At 42.2% G+C, this 16,737-nt stretch overlaps 1 protein-coding gene across 3 annotated transcripts in view; it reads right to left on the bottom strand.

Moving 5' to 3' along the window:
• Positions 1–640: 640 nt before the first annotated feature.
• Positions 641–16,737, bottom strand: part of PTPRG (protein tyrosine phosphatase receptor type G) — a 389,287-nt gene continuing 373,190 nt past the window's right edge. For all 3 annotated transcript variants that reach the window (XM_068202110.1, XM_068202112.1, XM_068202111.1), the window contains 13 exons: positions 16,038–16,120; positions 15,677–15,811; positions 15,314–15,448; positions 14,738–14,910; positions 13,449–13,584; positions 12,967–13,113; positions 10,998–11,091; positions 9,651–9,727; positions 9,095–9,223; positions 6,703–6,849; positions 5,808–5,950; positions 2,633–2,768; positions 641–1,909 (listed from right to left, as the gene is read on the bottom strand). In XM_068202110.1, the coding sequence (XP_068058211.1) occupies positions 1,763–1,909; positions 2,633–2,768; positions 5,808–5,950; positions 6,703–6,849; positions 9,095–9,223; positions 9,651–9,727; positions 10,998–11,091; positions 12,967–13,113; positions 13,449–13,584; positions 14,738–14,910; positions 15,314–15,448; positions 15,677–15,811; positions 16,038–16,120 (1,682 nt within the window). In that variant the 3' untranslated portion in view covers positions 641–1,762. The remainder of the gene's footprint in view (positions 1,910–2,632; positions 2,769–5,807; positions 5,951–6,702; positions 6,850–9,094; positions 9,224–9,650; positions 9,728–10,997; positions 11,092–12,966; positions 13,114–13,448; positions 13,585–14,737; positions 14,911–15,313; positions 15,449–15,676; positions 15,812–16,037; positions 16,121–16,737) is intronic.

The following is a 16,737-nucleotide window of genomic DNA, read 5'->3' as shown; positions in this document are numbered from 1 at the left end:
ACAGCTCCTCTGCTCTCAGCGAGGCCGTATCAGTTTGCACCTTAAGAAGTTCTGAACCAACATATCTACTCTCAATATCCTTTTGAGCAGTTTGCTTTCAGCTTCCTTGTAAATGGAAATACACAGAACCTTGCCAAATATCTGTATCTCAGCAAGACTGGACTGGCAGAAATTAATAGGTTTACATTTAAAAGAAAAAAAAAAAGTTGTAGTATTTTGACAAGTCCTGAAAAATTACAATGCATGTTTTCTGTAGTTTAGAAGAAATTAATGCCACATATAAGGGATAGTGCCTTTAACTGTACACCAAGGGTCAGGATGGCTGAAATCACATATTTCCTTTTCCAGGCAGACTCAATTACCCCTCCCTACTCAGCCAAGCTATGAAGGGCACAACTAATTTTACTTTTCAGGAGAATTAAGCATGTGCTTACTTCTTCTGTTAAACAGGGATTAACTTTGTTGAATTGCAACCAAATACAAAGGAAGAGGGAGCCAGTGAGGATGTAAACTTAAATGCTCCAAACAATAATTACTGACATAATTTGGGGGAAACTATTCTATTGGTATGGGAGGGAAAACACAATAAACTAGGTTTTTGCTAAAGAATTAGTCTGGCAAAAAAAAAAGAGGGAGAATGTAACTTTATAGGTAGTTTTTTTATTAGTTTGCTTCACCAGTAAATATGGATCAGTACTTTATGTTTTAGCACTAAAGTATGAAAATTACACACCTGTAAAAATGGCATCTAACAGTTATGAAATTAAGAAACGCCTGTCATCATGTAACATACCATTAGGTGTGAGGTCATATTCAAGAAATAGTAAGGAAATTAGATGTGTTTAAAATATTGAATAGCTTAGTAATGTAAAATATTGCTACCTTTAATATATCTGAAAACTGGTCTGATTTTGGGTTGTTGTAGATTTCTCACTGTATTGGCTCCGATGAAAATAAAACCAAAATACTTTCCCATCACAGGGCTGGTTAAAAACCAAAATCAACATTTTTCTGAACACATGGGGAACGTTTGAAATTGTAAATTCAAAACTTATCACCGCATCCCACGTATGAATTGCATCTAATTTATAATTATATTGTATGTAATTTATATATTCCATGTGAAGCAAGTCTCAGGTCTGTAAGTGTACAACACAGCAATTTGAAACAATACAGAAATAATTGTTTCAGCTCCACAAGGCTGTTAGACCTTCAATGTAGCTAATAATCACCTGCCACATTTTGTCAAGAAAGGATGAACACTGCTCATCCACTCCACTGGAATGCAGAACACCATTACCAAAACTTTGACATGATCACTAAATAATAAATATGGTACTAAGGGGTACAGTATCTGTTGTAGAAAGAATCCATCTGGCCTAGCATTCAAGATTTAAGATTTGAGGGTCACTGTAGTTAGCAAAACTTCACTGCATTTAAACAAAACAGAAAAAGCATATGTTTGTTGTCATGGAATGTCACATCAGGGCTTGTCTTGTATTAGGATATTATAGGCAGTAACACTGATCATATAGTGCAAACTAGATAAAATTGCGTTTCACTGTGTGAAATAAACAGAGGTGCAAATGCTCAGTAGGATACCATTAAGACATAAAATGGCAAAAAATAAATATCAAAACTTTTATCAGTGTAAAAAAGTAATTGGGTTATTGTATAACCTAGAGTCTGGCAAAAAAGGCCTCAAAAAAGTTCACTCAGTCTTCAGAAGTTCTACAAATTAAGTGCCTTTTCAGGTTTCCAATTAGACAAGAGACTCCATGCTTTCTGCAGGATCAGATTCGTCACTGGCCATCACAGCACCGTTTTTGTCCAGTGTCATGGGACCATTTCCATTTTCCTTAGTGCTGACCAAGCTTAGCATTGCCTTATAAAGAAACTGGTACTGTTCCTGGAAAAGAAAGAACAAGTCATTTCAGTCCTTTAAATGTACATAAATGAGTGGCACTTTAATTTGGCATTTCCAGGGAAGGTCATGGGCATTCATTACCAGAAGCAAACACTTAGCAAAGAAATAGACTTAGAGCAATTACCTCTGTTCATCCAGTTTAACCTTGTCAACTCAAACTCCAGTTTTGGGTAGATTATATTATTTCTGATACACTGTTAAACACTTCAGGAGGGCAGGACAAAACCTGAGGCCACCAGTCAGCCCCAGGTCACTCCCTGGGTGTCAGAACCTTGTACCACACACACTGAGGTAAGGGGGCTGCTCTTGCTGGATACTCAGGGAAGAGCCTCAGCCCTGCAGCTTCTCCTGCCCTGAGCATCCCTTTGTAGCACAACGTGCCAGATCGACATGGCACAGCTTAGCTCACAGGGCTGGCAGGCAGATGGGTGACGAGCTGAAAGGTGCTTCTCTGCTAGGACTTGCCTGTATGATGCTCCCCTCCAAAGTATGAGAAATAAGTTCAAGTGCAAATCAGAGACTTACAGTGTGGCTTTGAGGTTAACAAAAAATGACAACTACACAAAAGACGTTCAAATGCAAATTCTGCTTGGCAGCAGATGCTGTAAGGCTTGATAACATACACAATGCATGTTTTAGTTCATGCTTTTGGTCTCAGATTAAAACCTTGTAAACTGTCTATTTATAGTCCATTTAGAGACTTACAATGTCTGTAAATACTCCGGGCCGCATAAGATTTATCATCTTTGCCACCTGGAAAACATCGACAGCATTTTCATTCTCCAGCTGCTGAGACAGAGTGGTAAGGGCACACAGAGTTCCTGCTGACACAGCTCCATACCTGGAAAACCACACCAAAATGAAGAGTTACTGAGAAACACACCAGGGCACTGACACAGAGTCATGGAAGTGTTGTTATAGCCTTATTTAATTACTGTAGTTCCTCTTTGTATTTACTAAAAGCTTGTTTTATAGTGGCTATTTTTTTGACATTTTAATTCATAGAAGAAATGATGGTAAACCAGTAACCTCAGGTTATCTGCACTATTCAACACAAAGAACTGTATCAGCAGCAGAATATGAGCCATTCCAAAATACCCAGCCTGGAGACTGTAACACTGTAACACTGAAATCAGTTCTCCCACACCACATGGGCTGAGAGCATCTGCATTACAGTGGAGTGTATTTTAAATTCATTAGTGGAAGCTCAAGTAAAACACGAGTGATTAGAAAGAAATGAGACTTTGCCTCTTCCTCCACATCTGACAATTGCAGAAAGCTAACACAGCTCTGTGGTGCTCACAAGTAATTGGGGCACATCTCAAAGTCTTTCCTAGGTCTGATTCATCGGTAAAGGCAACATCCCTGAGCCAGGCACCCAGGAGACATTACAGATTTTGAAGAGTTGAGCTGTGTTGTCATGAAATAAAATCCCAAGCAGCAGTTATTCATCAGAATCACGACTCAGTCCTTGAGATATCCTTGAGATACTGGTCAGGTGGAAACCTCACTGCTGCAAGCCTGGGAGTGTGCTCAGGCTGTAGGTGCAGGTGTGAGGCACATCATGAAGGATCCTACACAACGGATTCTACACTCTCCTCTGCTCTCCTGGTACTCAGGAGACTGAAATTCTGTCCTGGCTGTGCTATGGGTCTACTCTGTGACTTTGAGAAAGTCTGTGTTTAAATGTTCCCATTGCTAAATGGGGTCATCAGTGCTGACCTGCTCTCTAAGCCACTTGGAGAGCTTTATAGAAAACTGAAATAATCAGCAAATGCTGCAATACCATCTTGTATTGCAAGACTACCACTAGGATTTGTACAGCATTGCCATGGAAATCAAGACATATGCTGACTTAATTTTATATGACTTTTGCAAACTCAAACTCAGTTTACCTAGAGATGGGAAACAGAACTCAGATCACAATGGATGTGCTCTATCGGCTGTAAGGTCTAGAGGAGAAGCAGCACCATACAGATGGCTGTGACTCATCTACAGGGACAGTGGACAAAGTGCCCAGTGCATGTACTTGACACAACTAAAACCCTTTGAGGGTGTAATGGCATCATTTTCACACAGGCTGATAACTTCCAGATCTCAACAATCTGAAGACTTTTCTTGCAGAAAATTATGCAGCAGATCTGTACATAGTTGCCTACACTTGGGCAGTTACATTTAAAAATCTTGACAACTGTCTCAGTTGGAATTTCTGAACTTTTAAAAGTGTTATCAAGTTCATCCCACCATGTACTTCCTAAATACCACATAAATTTAGTTATCTGCATATTCATATATTTGGAATTAATCTGCAGTTGTAATTATTAGTAGATTATGTGATATAGTTGTTGCATGTAGCAAAGGGAAATTTTCATTTTCTGCTACATTTCCTTAGACTCCAATTAAAAGCAGAATCCACATTATGTATTAGGCATAAAGATAAAATCATTGAATATGACAAATAAACCAAAAAAGCAATGTACAGAAAGAATGATTCAGCATTGCTTGGAATGCAATTTTGATTTTCTTTTTTTCATCTAGAAATGAAATGCCTAAATCAATAATGTTTCTAATTTTGTAAAACATAATCTTAAATACTGCAAGAGCAGCAAAACTTCACTTCAGACTACCCAAAGCATGAATATTAAAACCAGCCTGGAATTAATCAGTGCTGGTGAAAGGCAACAGAGCTTAAAGTCTGCATAAGCAAGGCAGGAGGAGGTGGTGGGAGAAAAACTACTTGCTGCAGCCCAAGGCACCATTTGCAGGAGTCAGTTGGGAAAAACCTGTTGCAGTGGCGACACGTGGATGTGCAGGGAGAGCTCCGGCAGCACCGGTGGATATGAACCTCCTCCTGGGACACCAGCACAGTGCCTGCTCTGACCACTGACACACCAGAGCGTGGTAGTGAGGCTTTTGCAAAGATTCCCAAGACCTTCCCACTGATTCTGTTTCGTGGCAGTGGCAAAATCTAACAGGCTGCAGGTGGAGCAGGTGTTTGTGCTGGCTTGGTGCTTGCTCTTAGGACAACATGAGCACTGTCAGAAGTTGGGATTTTAAGCACAGAATGACTCCAGGAAGTGATCTGCCCACCAGGAAACTGTCCCTCCAAGGAAATCAGGTCAGACCCAGGCTCCAGCCTCACTATAATGGTATTCTGCAGCTCCACAATGTGTGCAATTATCATATACAATACAGTATTTAGCACTCTTTATATCTGGGTGTTCAAGCATAGCTGGTGAGACAATGCTTGCCACTGTGCTACAAAAGAGGCAAGTGTTGGGGCATGCTGGCCTGGAGTCAGTGGGCCCCCTCACTCCCACTTGGCACTGTATGGGTCTCTTGGAATATTTTTTGGGAAGCTAAAGGAGAAAGAATTAATCTGCTTTTAGAAGACCGGGGCCCTTTGTCACAAGGTAGTTCCGCTGCTCATCATGAGACACAACTGAGCCGAGCTTGTTCTGTCTTACATGGCACATGAAACCTGAGCTGTTAGACAGAAGCCTGGGCTCTTTTGAAACTTAGTTCCATCAGCCCACTTTAGGCTGCTTAGAGCCTTATCTACAGCAAAGCTCTGCTGGGCTCTGAAGCAGGTTGTAGGATTTGCTTGGGATTCTTCTAGGAGCAGAAAAACCCAAAATGCTTGCAAAGCAAACAGCCTCACCTCCTGAGATTATAGCAGACACAAAAACTACACTAAGCAAAATGTACTTGGCCTCAAATGCCAACTGAAAACTCATCCTTGGAAGTTTAAATATTCTTAATCTGTTCCCTGGACTACTAAACCCCACCTACTCCATGCAGGAATGGACATCAGTCCTAACAAGTGTCTTTCAGCTGAGTGTACAATCTGCACATAAATGGGAGAAAAGTGATGACATACTCATCATGAACTATGGTGGGGCCATCCCTTGTTAAGGCCTCTTCCTTGATTACATTGATAAGTTCAAAGGTACTGCTTATGGGAGCGTCAGGGTTTGGCCATTTGGGACACTGAAAGTGGCGGACTTCCAGAACGTAGTCATCCTGCAATGACAAACCAGCCTGGCATTAGCTTCCTCCACTTCACAGGCATCCACCCCAGGGACAGAGAGGAAAGAGCTTCACTGCAAACTGGAGGGAAACTTTCTTCTTCCAAACAGTTTACACAGAAAGAGGACACACAGCTCCAGCATCTCTGTAACAGTGAGCTCCCTAAAATAATGCAAGTTTGACAAAAGGTTTAATCAATACAAGATTTTGTATTTGAATTCAGGGCTCATATCAAACCTCTCTCAGAGTCCTTATGGCTCAAAAGTCAAACAAGAGCAACCAAGTCAAATTTAAACAAATTGCAAATTTGCAAATTTAAATTTGCAAAAACAAATGTCTTGCAGCAAAGTCCTGCTGCCATCCAGATAACAAACTAGAAGCAGGTTTATAGTTCAAAACAATCATGCTAACATTTTTATGATTAGTTAAGACTCCCAAACAATTAAACTATAAATGCTGACATTTGTAAGCAGAAATAAGACAATACACCTTGGTAAAATCACTTTCAAGCAAGACAGACAGTTAATACTAGCCTTACTGGCTAGAGGAATCTACCTGGAAGGAGAAGATGTGAGAGGGAGAAGGAGCCAATGAGAATACCTTTCCCCTGAGAGAAACATGCATCCACATGCATTTACAAGTAATTCCTTTTCAAAAATCTTCTGAACTCTTCTTCTTCTGCATTTAAATAACATCAGTATAATTTTGGTGCAAAGCAAAGACTCACATTTGAAGGTTTACTTTACCTGGGTAGCTTCAAGGATAAAGTCATGGATGATAATTTGCTCTTCATTAGAGAGGCACAGTCTGTCTTTGCTGATAAGGGTCACAGTAAAGGCCTCACAGTTCATGGATTCCTCACGACTTGGCCAGTACACAAACTCATCTTCTGCCTGGAGAAATGAAAGAACACACTACTGCAGCCTTTCAGATACCTTTGTGCAACTGAAAAATCCAGTGGATCAAAAAATTGCTTTGGTAAATAGAGATGATCAGGAACTGACCTTTAAAAAACACTTCTGTCTAAAACAAATTTACTGTTACAGTAGGCAGTAAACCTGCCAGATCCTCCCTTTGTGTGTTCAAACAGGTAACATCTGTTTTTTAATTGGTTTCACAGGGAAATGGTTATCTTAGCTCACTCATACTTAACCTTTGTATTGTATCCCAGGCTTTGTGACCTCCTGCCTACACAGTTTTGTTTGAAAGTCAGATATTTGTTTAGAAAATCTCATTGACCTTTAAAAATTAATGACTTGTTATTTTAAATTTGTGTTTATTGTGGTCTAATCCAAAACTCAAGGTCTGTGGATCAGGCCTAGGTAGAAGATTGATGGATACTTATGTAGGGCTTGAATTTTTAGGAGTGAGCAGAGGAGTGAAGAGGAAGAGAAAAACCCAAATATTCTTAGCCTTGAAAGAAACACTGGCTGAACTTAATGCAAGTTCTCCCTTGTTCTCCCAAGTTCTACTGAAGGGACACTGTAAAACCTCAGTGAGACTGGGAAGGCTGGAAGAAGTTCAGTGCTGAAGTAGCCTGACTGGCAGGATGTAATTCAAAACTGTTCTTTAAAACAGCTGTCAAAGCCCTTATTTAAAAAATAACTGTGAATTCCTAATGTGCTGCAGAGAAAGGAAATTATGGTCTGTCACCACCTACGTGCAAAGTCTGTTTCTTCTCCTGGCTTCAAAGGTCTATGTCCTTGCAGAATGAGCACCGAAGTTGCCCTGGCCACATGCACAAACCCATGTCTCTGGACATCCCATCTTTCCCTCATGAGTGAACATGAACTATGAACTGATGTCATCCTGTCGTGGCCTTGCACATCCCTGTTAAACCAGGTGTATTTCTGTGGGTCTGCAGCTCTGATACACATGATGCTGTTGAGATTTGTGCTGTCAGTGTTTATTCTGAAAATGATAAGCAGAAGTACTGGGAAGCAGAGTAATATGGCCGAGGGCCAGGCAAGGGACCTGTCCCGCACCTGACAGGTCCTCATGCAGCAGGTGCCTTCCATTACTGCCTTGTCCTTTGGCATTGCACATCCTTGGTGCTGCCTGAATCCTGTGCCAGCCCTTCTTGCCAGCCAAAACATTGCACACTGACCACTGAGCCAAGGCCAGATGCCACTGCCTTCCTGGCCACCTCCACCCCGGGAATGGTGAAGGTGAAAGCACTGTGGCTGAGCCCATCATTCTTCCTTTACCCTTTGATCACTGTGGTTCTGCAGAGCTATTTCATGTACATGTGAAGACAAGATCAGCCTCTTCATTTCCACCTGACATATTTTCATTTCATAAGCACTCTCTGATCCGATCGAATGTCTCTGAGCACTCCTTGCAGTGCTGCACTCCCTTTCATCCCCACACACAAGCAGCATATTGACTGCTGCCTCTTTAGTAGCCCCTCATGACTGCTATTTTCCTGCTGTAATGAAGGCGGTTTCTCTTCCACTTTCAGCTACAATTGTCTATTCACCTCAGTGATGCGTGCATGAAAAAACGAACCGATTAGTTCCTAATCCTTTTCAACACACCCTCTTGAGACATGCTAGTAAATCTGGACGTAGTGATTAGCACTTCACCTGTGTCTCCTTATTCTATCACTCTTTCTGACTCATTATTTCCACTTAAATTAACATATTTGTTTGCTTTTTACTTTCATTAAAAATGGCATGTGCAGCCTTGCACAGTAATAGTCTTGCATGGCCTGATGTTTAAGCTCACAGGCAAACAAGCAATTGTCCTCCTGTCCCTACCTTGCATTTCTGCTCCTCTCCAAGTCCTTACCTGTAAGCCCAGCCTCTCCATACCCTCAGTGCTTGCATCCTGCCAGGCAGCCCTCAGGAGCCTTGCAGATGCTGACAGCACTGGTGTGCTGTGCTATCTGTGAGCACTGAAGTCCCTCCAGCCCTGATGTCCATGGGTGAGTGCAGAAGGCGACAGCAAAAGAACAGCCCCTACATCATTGAACTTATCTTTTTGTAACCAGCTTATGGCAAAGTTTGAGTAGGTGGCTCAAAAATTGGCTTTGCTTTCGGCCAGAACACAGCCCCAGCAGGCAACTGAATGACCCTGTGCTGTGCCCAGCTGGGCTGTGACAGTGGCACCACGCAGGGAGAGACACAGGCAACTCACCAGGCTCTGGTTGTCCGGCAGCATGACAATGATCTGTGCATTGTGGTCCCAAATCATTCGCCAGAAATCTTTAGTTGTATGTGGCAGTGGATGTTGGGTTATGATGAACTCGTTACTCCTGTAGTAGCCCTTTGGCAGCAAAACAAACACACAGTTACTTACTGCTTCCCATATTTTTAAAGCAGTGATTTAATTTCTGGGGACACGTAATGACCCTATTTCATTTTACACCACAATATTTTCACACAGACTGTATTTTCTTAACTCCGTTTAAATTCTACAGAGTCTCTACTGCTTTAATTTACTTTAAATCCCAGTATCTATTTGACTGTATCTCACAGAAATACACATTCCATCTAAATGCACCTTGTAATTAATTTTTTTAGGCAAGAATCTTTAATAAAACATGGTTAATATCTTTACATTATGGGGAAGGTGTTAAAATCTCATCTGTTAATACACAGCCATTACATACAGAATTAAGACAATTACAGGCATCTGGTATTTAGCACCTTAGAACTGATTTTACTTTGTAATTAGGTGTTGGCTTCCTCACCATGATATAAGAGGCATTAATGTAATCTGTTCCCTTCATTCCAGGCAGTGGTGCCAAGCCCACTCTAGCACGCTCAGCTATAACATTAAGGAAAAAAAAAAAAACACAGAGGAAAAAAAAAAGATCAAAGTCTGATCATGGCACAATGCAGAAAGTAAGAATTTCTCAGCCGTTAACAAAGCAAACAGTGTGCAGCTCCCATCTCCCACAGGAGCAGGCCAGCACTTTAACTGCATTAAAGCACTGCCTGCTAACACAGGATATAAAAGAGAATGTTGCACAATATTCCCACAAGGACAAAGTAATTTCAGGAATCAAATTTTACTATAGCAAAGATTTTCACAGCAGGCTGAATTACCAAATAACAGTATATGTAGTGATAACAGGGGATTTCGGGTAATTCTTGTGTGTAGTGTTCCATTTGTCTCCAGCAGCATACAAACCCAGCTGATTTATTTTGTTTTCCCTACCACTCTGTAGCACTGCCATCTCTCACAGGGTGAGAGAACCTCCAGAGACAAACATCTTCCCTAACGGGGAACCTCCCAGAAGTGTGTGCTCTTCTGCAGATCCACGCTTCCCTGTGTTTGAGAGCGGGGTTCAACATCACCCTCAAACTCTCTGACAGCCCCCAAAAGCCAAACTGAAATCAGTGCAGCTGCATGACACAAAGGGCCAAATCAAACAACCTATTTTTAGCGTGTTCCCATCTGTTTTTAAGATGTATTCTATGACTTCCCTTTTTATTAACAAACTTCATGATGGACTGTATCTGTGCCACTATTACTCTGTGCTAGCTTGGCTATCATCTGTCCTCTGTGTCCTGTCCTCTGGGTTATGTGATGAGGATGACATTGTGCCCGTGCTTGGACTGGTGCAAGTTCATATTGCTTGACAGCCATGCACAGATTCCATTTTAATGACTGTGAAACTGTGTCCTTGGTCACTAAATATCCTTAAATCTGGGGTGGCTCACACAGAGAAACCAAGTGCAGTAGCTGAATTACAAACAAATGGTGCAAATCACTCTGGGAAATCTCCCAGAGCAGGGAGCTGCTGGTGTCAAAGTAATCTCTCAGTATTCCATAGATTTATCCCCTACCTAATTATTCAAATTCTTAAGCACTTCAAATTAACATTTCACTTGGACAGTATATCTGGCTGACACTGCAACTATTTCCTTTTGTTCAGTTTCATCAGGGTAATACTGAGAGACAAGACAGCTTGGGCTGAACAAAAGATTACATTCCCCCTTCCTTGTGGCTATGTCTTTTCATGCATAACACCAGGAGAAATTGGTACAAAAAGTTATGCTAGGCAGTAATCAAACTGAAGATGTGAACTTACATGGCACAACTGATGAGTTCCTGTTCTTCTCTTTGTTGCAGTCTTTCTGAGCACTGAAGCATTCCACGTATTTTGCATTACACTGTGTAACCAGCTGAAAGAGAATAAAGTAGTAAGTCAGCCCTCAGAGCACTCTAAATGAAGAGAGGAGGTTTCTTTGCTAACTCCTGTGAAGATGCATTAGTAGAAGAATACACTGCATTGTTAAAACTTGTTTAAAGTACTCAAGTTTCCAATGGAAATCATCCTTTTCATACAACATCTTTAATAGATAAAAAGATCTCTGGAGCTCTCAGCTTTGCAACATCCTGCATATGAAGTTCCATCAAAATGTATTTTCACAGAACACTACATTTCGTTATCTTTGAGAATATATTTCACAGAATTTCAGATATGTTTAGTCAGAAGCAGGTCTTGAGGAATACAAGCTAGCAAAATAGAACAACAAAACTTTAATTTTTTTTGTCGTTGTTTTTGTTTTTGGTTTTTTTTTTTTCTTCCCTAAAATAATAGCCAGGTCATTCTTGCAGAATGTCTTTTTCTGCCAAGCCTTTGGGGAACCCACCACACTGGCATCTGAGATCTGAGGCCATGGGCTACATTCTCTGGTCTGCCATGCTCATTCTGGGCTGCCTAGAGGCACAAAGAAAGGCAGATTTGTATTTGAATACTCCCCCAGTACATGGGGAAACTCTGCCAGAGCAAAGAGAGTAAAGGTGGCTTTCACATCTCCTGCACTCACACCTCGTTACTCAGCGTCATTTCACTCTAAGATGGTTGAATGTAAATTGTTCGACTGGGGCATGAGCACAGGTTATTTTCTTCCAGCTCTGTGGCAGCAGCAGAAACAAGAGAAAGATCTAATAATTGTTGCTGGTCACATCCCAGTTTGAAATGCACTCTAAACAAGATAGCACTCAACTCATCTGTGCACTGGCATAAGCCACATTAGAAGTTATGGGGATTCTAAATAACTGTGCAATGCTGTCAGAGAAAGTAATTTCTGAAAATGGCACTTAGGGTTTTTAAACTTTGGCACGAGTCATCAGAAAACATGCAATTTATACATATAATCTAGAATTGTTTGTAAAAGTGCAACACTTTTTAAAATAACAAATCTTTGCCTCCTCCTGCATTTTGTGTGGGCGTGCATGCTCTTGCACTTGTTTCTTTAATTTAGTAATTAAGCATCCGGAATGTCTTGAGTGATGGAGAAATACTGAGATTCCTACAAGTGAATTCAGATTCATTTTTTCAATAGCTTTGCACCTGGTGTAATTTAACAGCTTCAGTTCCTTGGGTAGTTTTTGGGTAGTTATTAACTGAGTGTGTTTCGCTATGAAAACAGATGTCATGTTTCTCCTTATGATACAAACTCTCACAAAATATTTTATAATGTATTCAAATAAAGTGCAGTCAGAAAATCATAGGTTTCAAGTAAGAGATCCGGGAAAAAGAAATTACTTTGGCCAGGAAGGAAGCAGCTATGTCATAGCAGGAAACACAACAAGCATCATGATTAGCAATGAGAAAGGCATATTGTGTTTCCTGGTCTTAAAACATTTGTAATTCCTTATCTACACTGATGAAATAGTAGGTGGTGCAAAGAACCTTATCTCTTGTCTTTCCCCATATTTGTATGCATGAGAGCCACGGTTTTTGAGGAAGACTTCCAGCCAAGCTAACCACAGTCTTGGGAATATCCAAGGCCCCTTGGGAACAGGGAGACCAGCAACACGGTCCAAAACAGTGTTCATGTCCCTCTTCTCACCTCTGACTGAAGAGCATCAGCACTGATTTCCAGCAGTGAAGCTAGGATTGTACAGGACTGAACTTCTCAAGATGTTGTGCTGTGCTGATCAAGTTTTCTGGTTTGGTTCCTTAGCCATGACAACAGACAGGGAAGACAGGCCATATAAAAGAGGGTAGGAAAATTAGGTCCCTCTGGATGGCAGTGATTAAGACTTACCTTAAACTGTTTTTCTAGCCGTGTCTTCCCTCCTATGCCAGGAATGAGGATGCTGTTAACATAACTATGCAGCTGGTTTGCAGACACTTCAGTCTCCTTCCCAAGGATGGCTTCCAACAAGGCATCATGAATAAAAATGTACTGCTCCTAGAAAAATATCAGCATGTCAGGTGGACATTTGAAATAACCTAAACAGATGTCTTTGTCTGAGGAGAAGTGCACACTAAAGGAAAGGGTTTTCAAAACAAGCCACTCATGCAAATACTGCCAAATTCAGAATAAGTATTTTTAATTGTAGTACATACAACTCTGAATAAGTCAAAAACAAAATCTGAAGTTTCTGGTCTAGAAAAAGACAGTGCAGAAAAATATCAGTAACATATTCAATTTTTAGAGGGATGTAATTGGAAAAATCTATTCTCTTTTTGATTACAATGCAAAACTGAACAAGGCTTTAAATTCAACCCCACTGAATTTTTTACCTCTGTCTGGACGAGGTAGTTGCGCTGTGTCCTGATATGTTTCAGGAAACCCAGGACATTAACTGTGCTTTTGTCTTTTATCTGCTGCAGCATACTGTCTATCACAATGTAGGTACCAGTTCTGCCAACACCAGCACTACAGAGAACATAAGAGAAACCCATGAAATACAGCCAGATGAAAGCAAATGCAGAAGCAGCTAGAACAGAGCTGAGCAGATATTCACATATTCCTGTTCATGGGCTTCCATTTTCCTCCTAGCTTCAACCATTAAAGTTTCCCAGCAAAATATTTTGGGTTTCTGGAAATATTACCAGGTATATAATTCCTCCCTTCTGTGGGTATTTCTGTGCTTCAAGATGAGGCTGAACACAATACAAGCCATCACACCTGTGCCAGCAGCATGAGGATAAGGCTGCTGTGGTCCTGGACTTTCACACTCTGGCTGTTCACACTTGGCTCCTGTTTCCACTGCTGCAGTTACTGGTGTTGGCTGGATGAAGCCATTCAGAGGTCCATCCTTTGCCAAGCTGCTGCTATGCTGGATTGCCAAGGTCACTCCAGGCTGTGAGATGGCTCTGGCTGGCTTCAGCCTTGAGGTAAACTTAAGCTGAAAAGTGGAGCTGGAAATGAAAGTGGTACCCGCCCTATGGGGAGGTATAAAAGGGGATTAATCCTGTGGAGCCAGAACTCCTTACAGTGAACAAGGGCAGTCCTGGGCCCAAGAGAGAGGGGAGCTCTTCAGAGATTCTCCATTTCTGCTCAGGAAGGAGCTGTAACCCCCATCATCTTCTCCTCTTTGATATAGTGCTGTGCAGCCCCCTCACACACAGTGATGAAGACCACATCCCTGAACTAGTATATTGACTGATCTATTGCTGTAACTGCAAGTGCTGGTGAGGGTGAGTGTGGTTCATTGGCAATTGCATTCCCAGGTGCCATGTATCCACACTGTTGGTTCCCAGCAGAGGTGATCCTGCCCTGTCCATGCACTGAACTGGGAGGCTACAAACAAGCCTTGGCCAAGGAGCTTTCCAATGCCAGTGCAGTACAGTTCAGCAATTCAGTATCATGGCTATAGCCTGCATAAACCCTGCATCAGCTGGGAAGCTTTTGCACTGGAGCTGTTTTAAGACATAGGCAAAGAAGAACTCGTGTCTAACTGCACCCCATGGGGCTGACACACTCCTCCTGTGTTAGTAACCTGCAGTGTTTGTGTTAGGTGGCACGGAAGAGCACACACTGTGCTCTAGCTGTGCTTGCCTTGGGTGGTTTGTCACAGCCATCATACCTGCAGTGCACCACCACTGGTCCCATGTCCGGGGTTCTGGCTGCCGAGGATCTCCTGACGAAGGTGAGCACGGGCAGGGCGTACTCGGGCACGCCCATGTCGGGCCACTGGGTGTAGTGGTACTGAATGACAGTCCTCTCGTTCTGCCGCCCTTTGGGGTTCCCCTTCTGACCCTGGGTACGAAGGGGGCGCAGAGACAAGAGAGAGGAGGGAAAAGAAGCATAAAAATATCGTCAGTCCCTTCTGGCTTGCTCAGCTGAGAAAGTGCTGGACTCTGACAGAAGAAACCTGCAGCTCTGCCTGCTGATGGGTGGAGACAGAGTTTGAGGAAAAATACATGTGGGAACAGGTAATAACAGCAATTACAAGGACACCAAAGCTGCAGTGCACTTGAGAAAAAGAAATACAGGCTAAACCTTAGCAACAGGTTCCTTGTAATCCTGTCTTTACTTACTTCTTTCCCACCCGCCTGCCTCTCCAGGCTGCCTATGCAAACGCCGAGTTTTGCTCTGGTGTGCCTTGCGTCCTACACAAGCCAGAAGACACCTGGATGGGAGCAGTGAAGGCTTGGCTCACCTTTTTCATCTTGGTGTTCCTGATGGTGAAGCGGCGCACGGTGTAGCAGGCGTGGACGTTTGTGCTCTTGAGCGTGACGATGATGTTGCCGTACTCCTCGCTGTTCTCCGTCGGCCAGTACTGATCGCATTTCCTCTGAACACAGACACAGTTGGGTGAGTTGGGTAAGGGCCTGAGCTGCTGCTTTGTATTTATGTCTAGAGCTTTTTGAAAAAAATCATGGCGCAGTGTGTGTCCCTGTGTTGTGTTACTTATGTGTTATGCATCAGTACATATCACCCCAAGCCATTTTAAACAAATTCTGCCCAGGTGATCTGGGGAAGTGTTAAGGAGCAACTGCTAACAAATGAGAAAATCTCTTACTCTTCCTTTTTCAACAAGGTTCGTGATCATGACAATGATTCCTGTATTTTGTTCCCAAATCATCCTCCAGAAATCTTCAAAGGTAGACTTTAAAGGTCCCTGGGTAGCAATGTAGGCTTTTGCTTTGTTGTAACCCTTCAAAGAAAACCATAATGCCAAGTGAGATGAAAGCAGTATCATAGCAGAAAAATTAATATTTTAGAGGTAAAAAGAAAGGTGTTTTTCTAATTCAGAAGATGAGGAATTTATAGCAAAATTATCAGGTGAAGTTGGCAAATACAGTCACATCACTAGTGACAATATTTCCTTCCTGTGGAAGGATTCAAAGGTAGAGCAGATAAAAACCATTAAAACAACTTACATCGACATAGTTAGCATTAATGTAGTCACTGTGCTTAGAATCTTTCCCTGGTAAAGGCCTTAGCTTCACCCTGCTGTGATCATCTGCAGGATAAAAAACAGAGCAGAGAAACATTAGGGAAACACACTGCAGAACTGCAGGCAAATATCCCATTTCCTGGGTATCAGGGCTGCCCTTACTAATACACAGAAGAGATTGGCCTTGGACTGGAGTCAAGAGGGAGATGGGAGTATCTGTTCTCGGTCATCTGCTCATGTGCAGGTGTTCAGCCTTCGCATCCCCTAAAGTACATGGTTCATGCTGGGACAGCTTCTCTTAAAGGGCACTGGAGCCTCAGGAGCACAATTTTTAGAATCATCTACATCACTCAGGGTAGTGAGATTCAAAGAGCCAGGGCACCCCACGGGGCTGTGAAACGCTGCCTCTGCTCGGCTCAGCTCATTATCCTCCCCTCAGTGCTGGGCTCAGACAGCTCTGCTGGCTCTGGGAGCTGAGTGAATGTCCTCACTCCTTCACCACCATCATCACACCATGAGGACAGACTTGAGCTCCTCTTTTTGTTTCACTCAAATGCTTGACTCCACCTTAAAGCAGGAAAAAATCATAGCTCTGCTCCTAGGCAGAAACACTGGGCTGTGTGGTGCTTCCAACTCATGCAGAGACAAGACATTTGACCCAACTTTAAGCATAAAGACTGGTT

The sequence above is a fragment of the Anomalospiza imberbis genome, chromosome 11, assembly GCF_031753505.1.
Source record: "Anomalospiza imberbis isolate Cuckoo-Finch-1a 21T00152 chromosome 11, ASM3175350v1, whole genome shotgun sequence".
Lineage (NCBI taxonomy): Eukaryota > Metazoa > Chordata > Aves > Passeriformes > Viduidae > Anomalospiza > Anomalospiza imberbis.
This window is presented reverse-complemented; position numbering and strand designations above follow the sequence as displayed.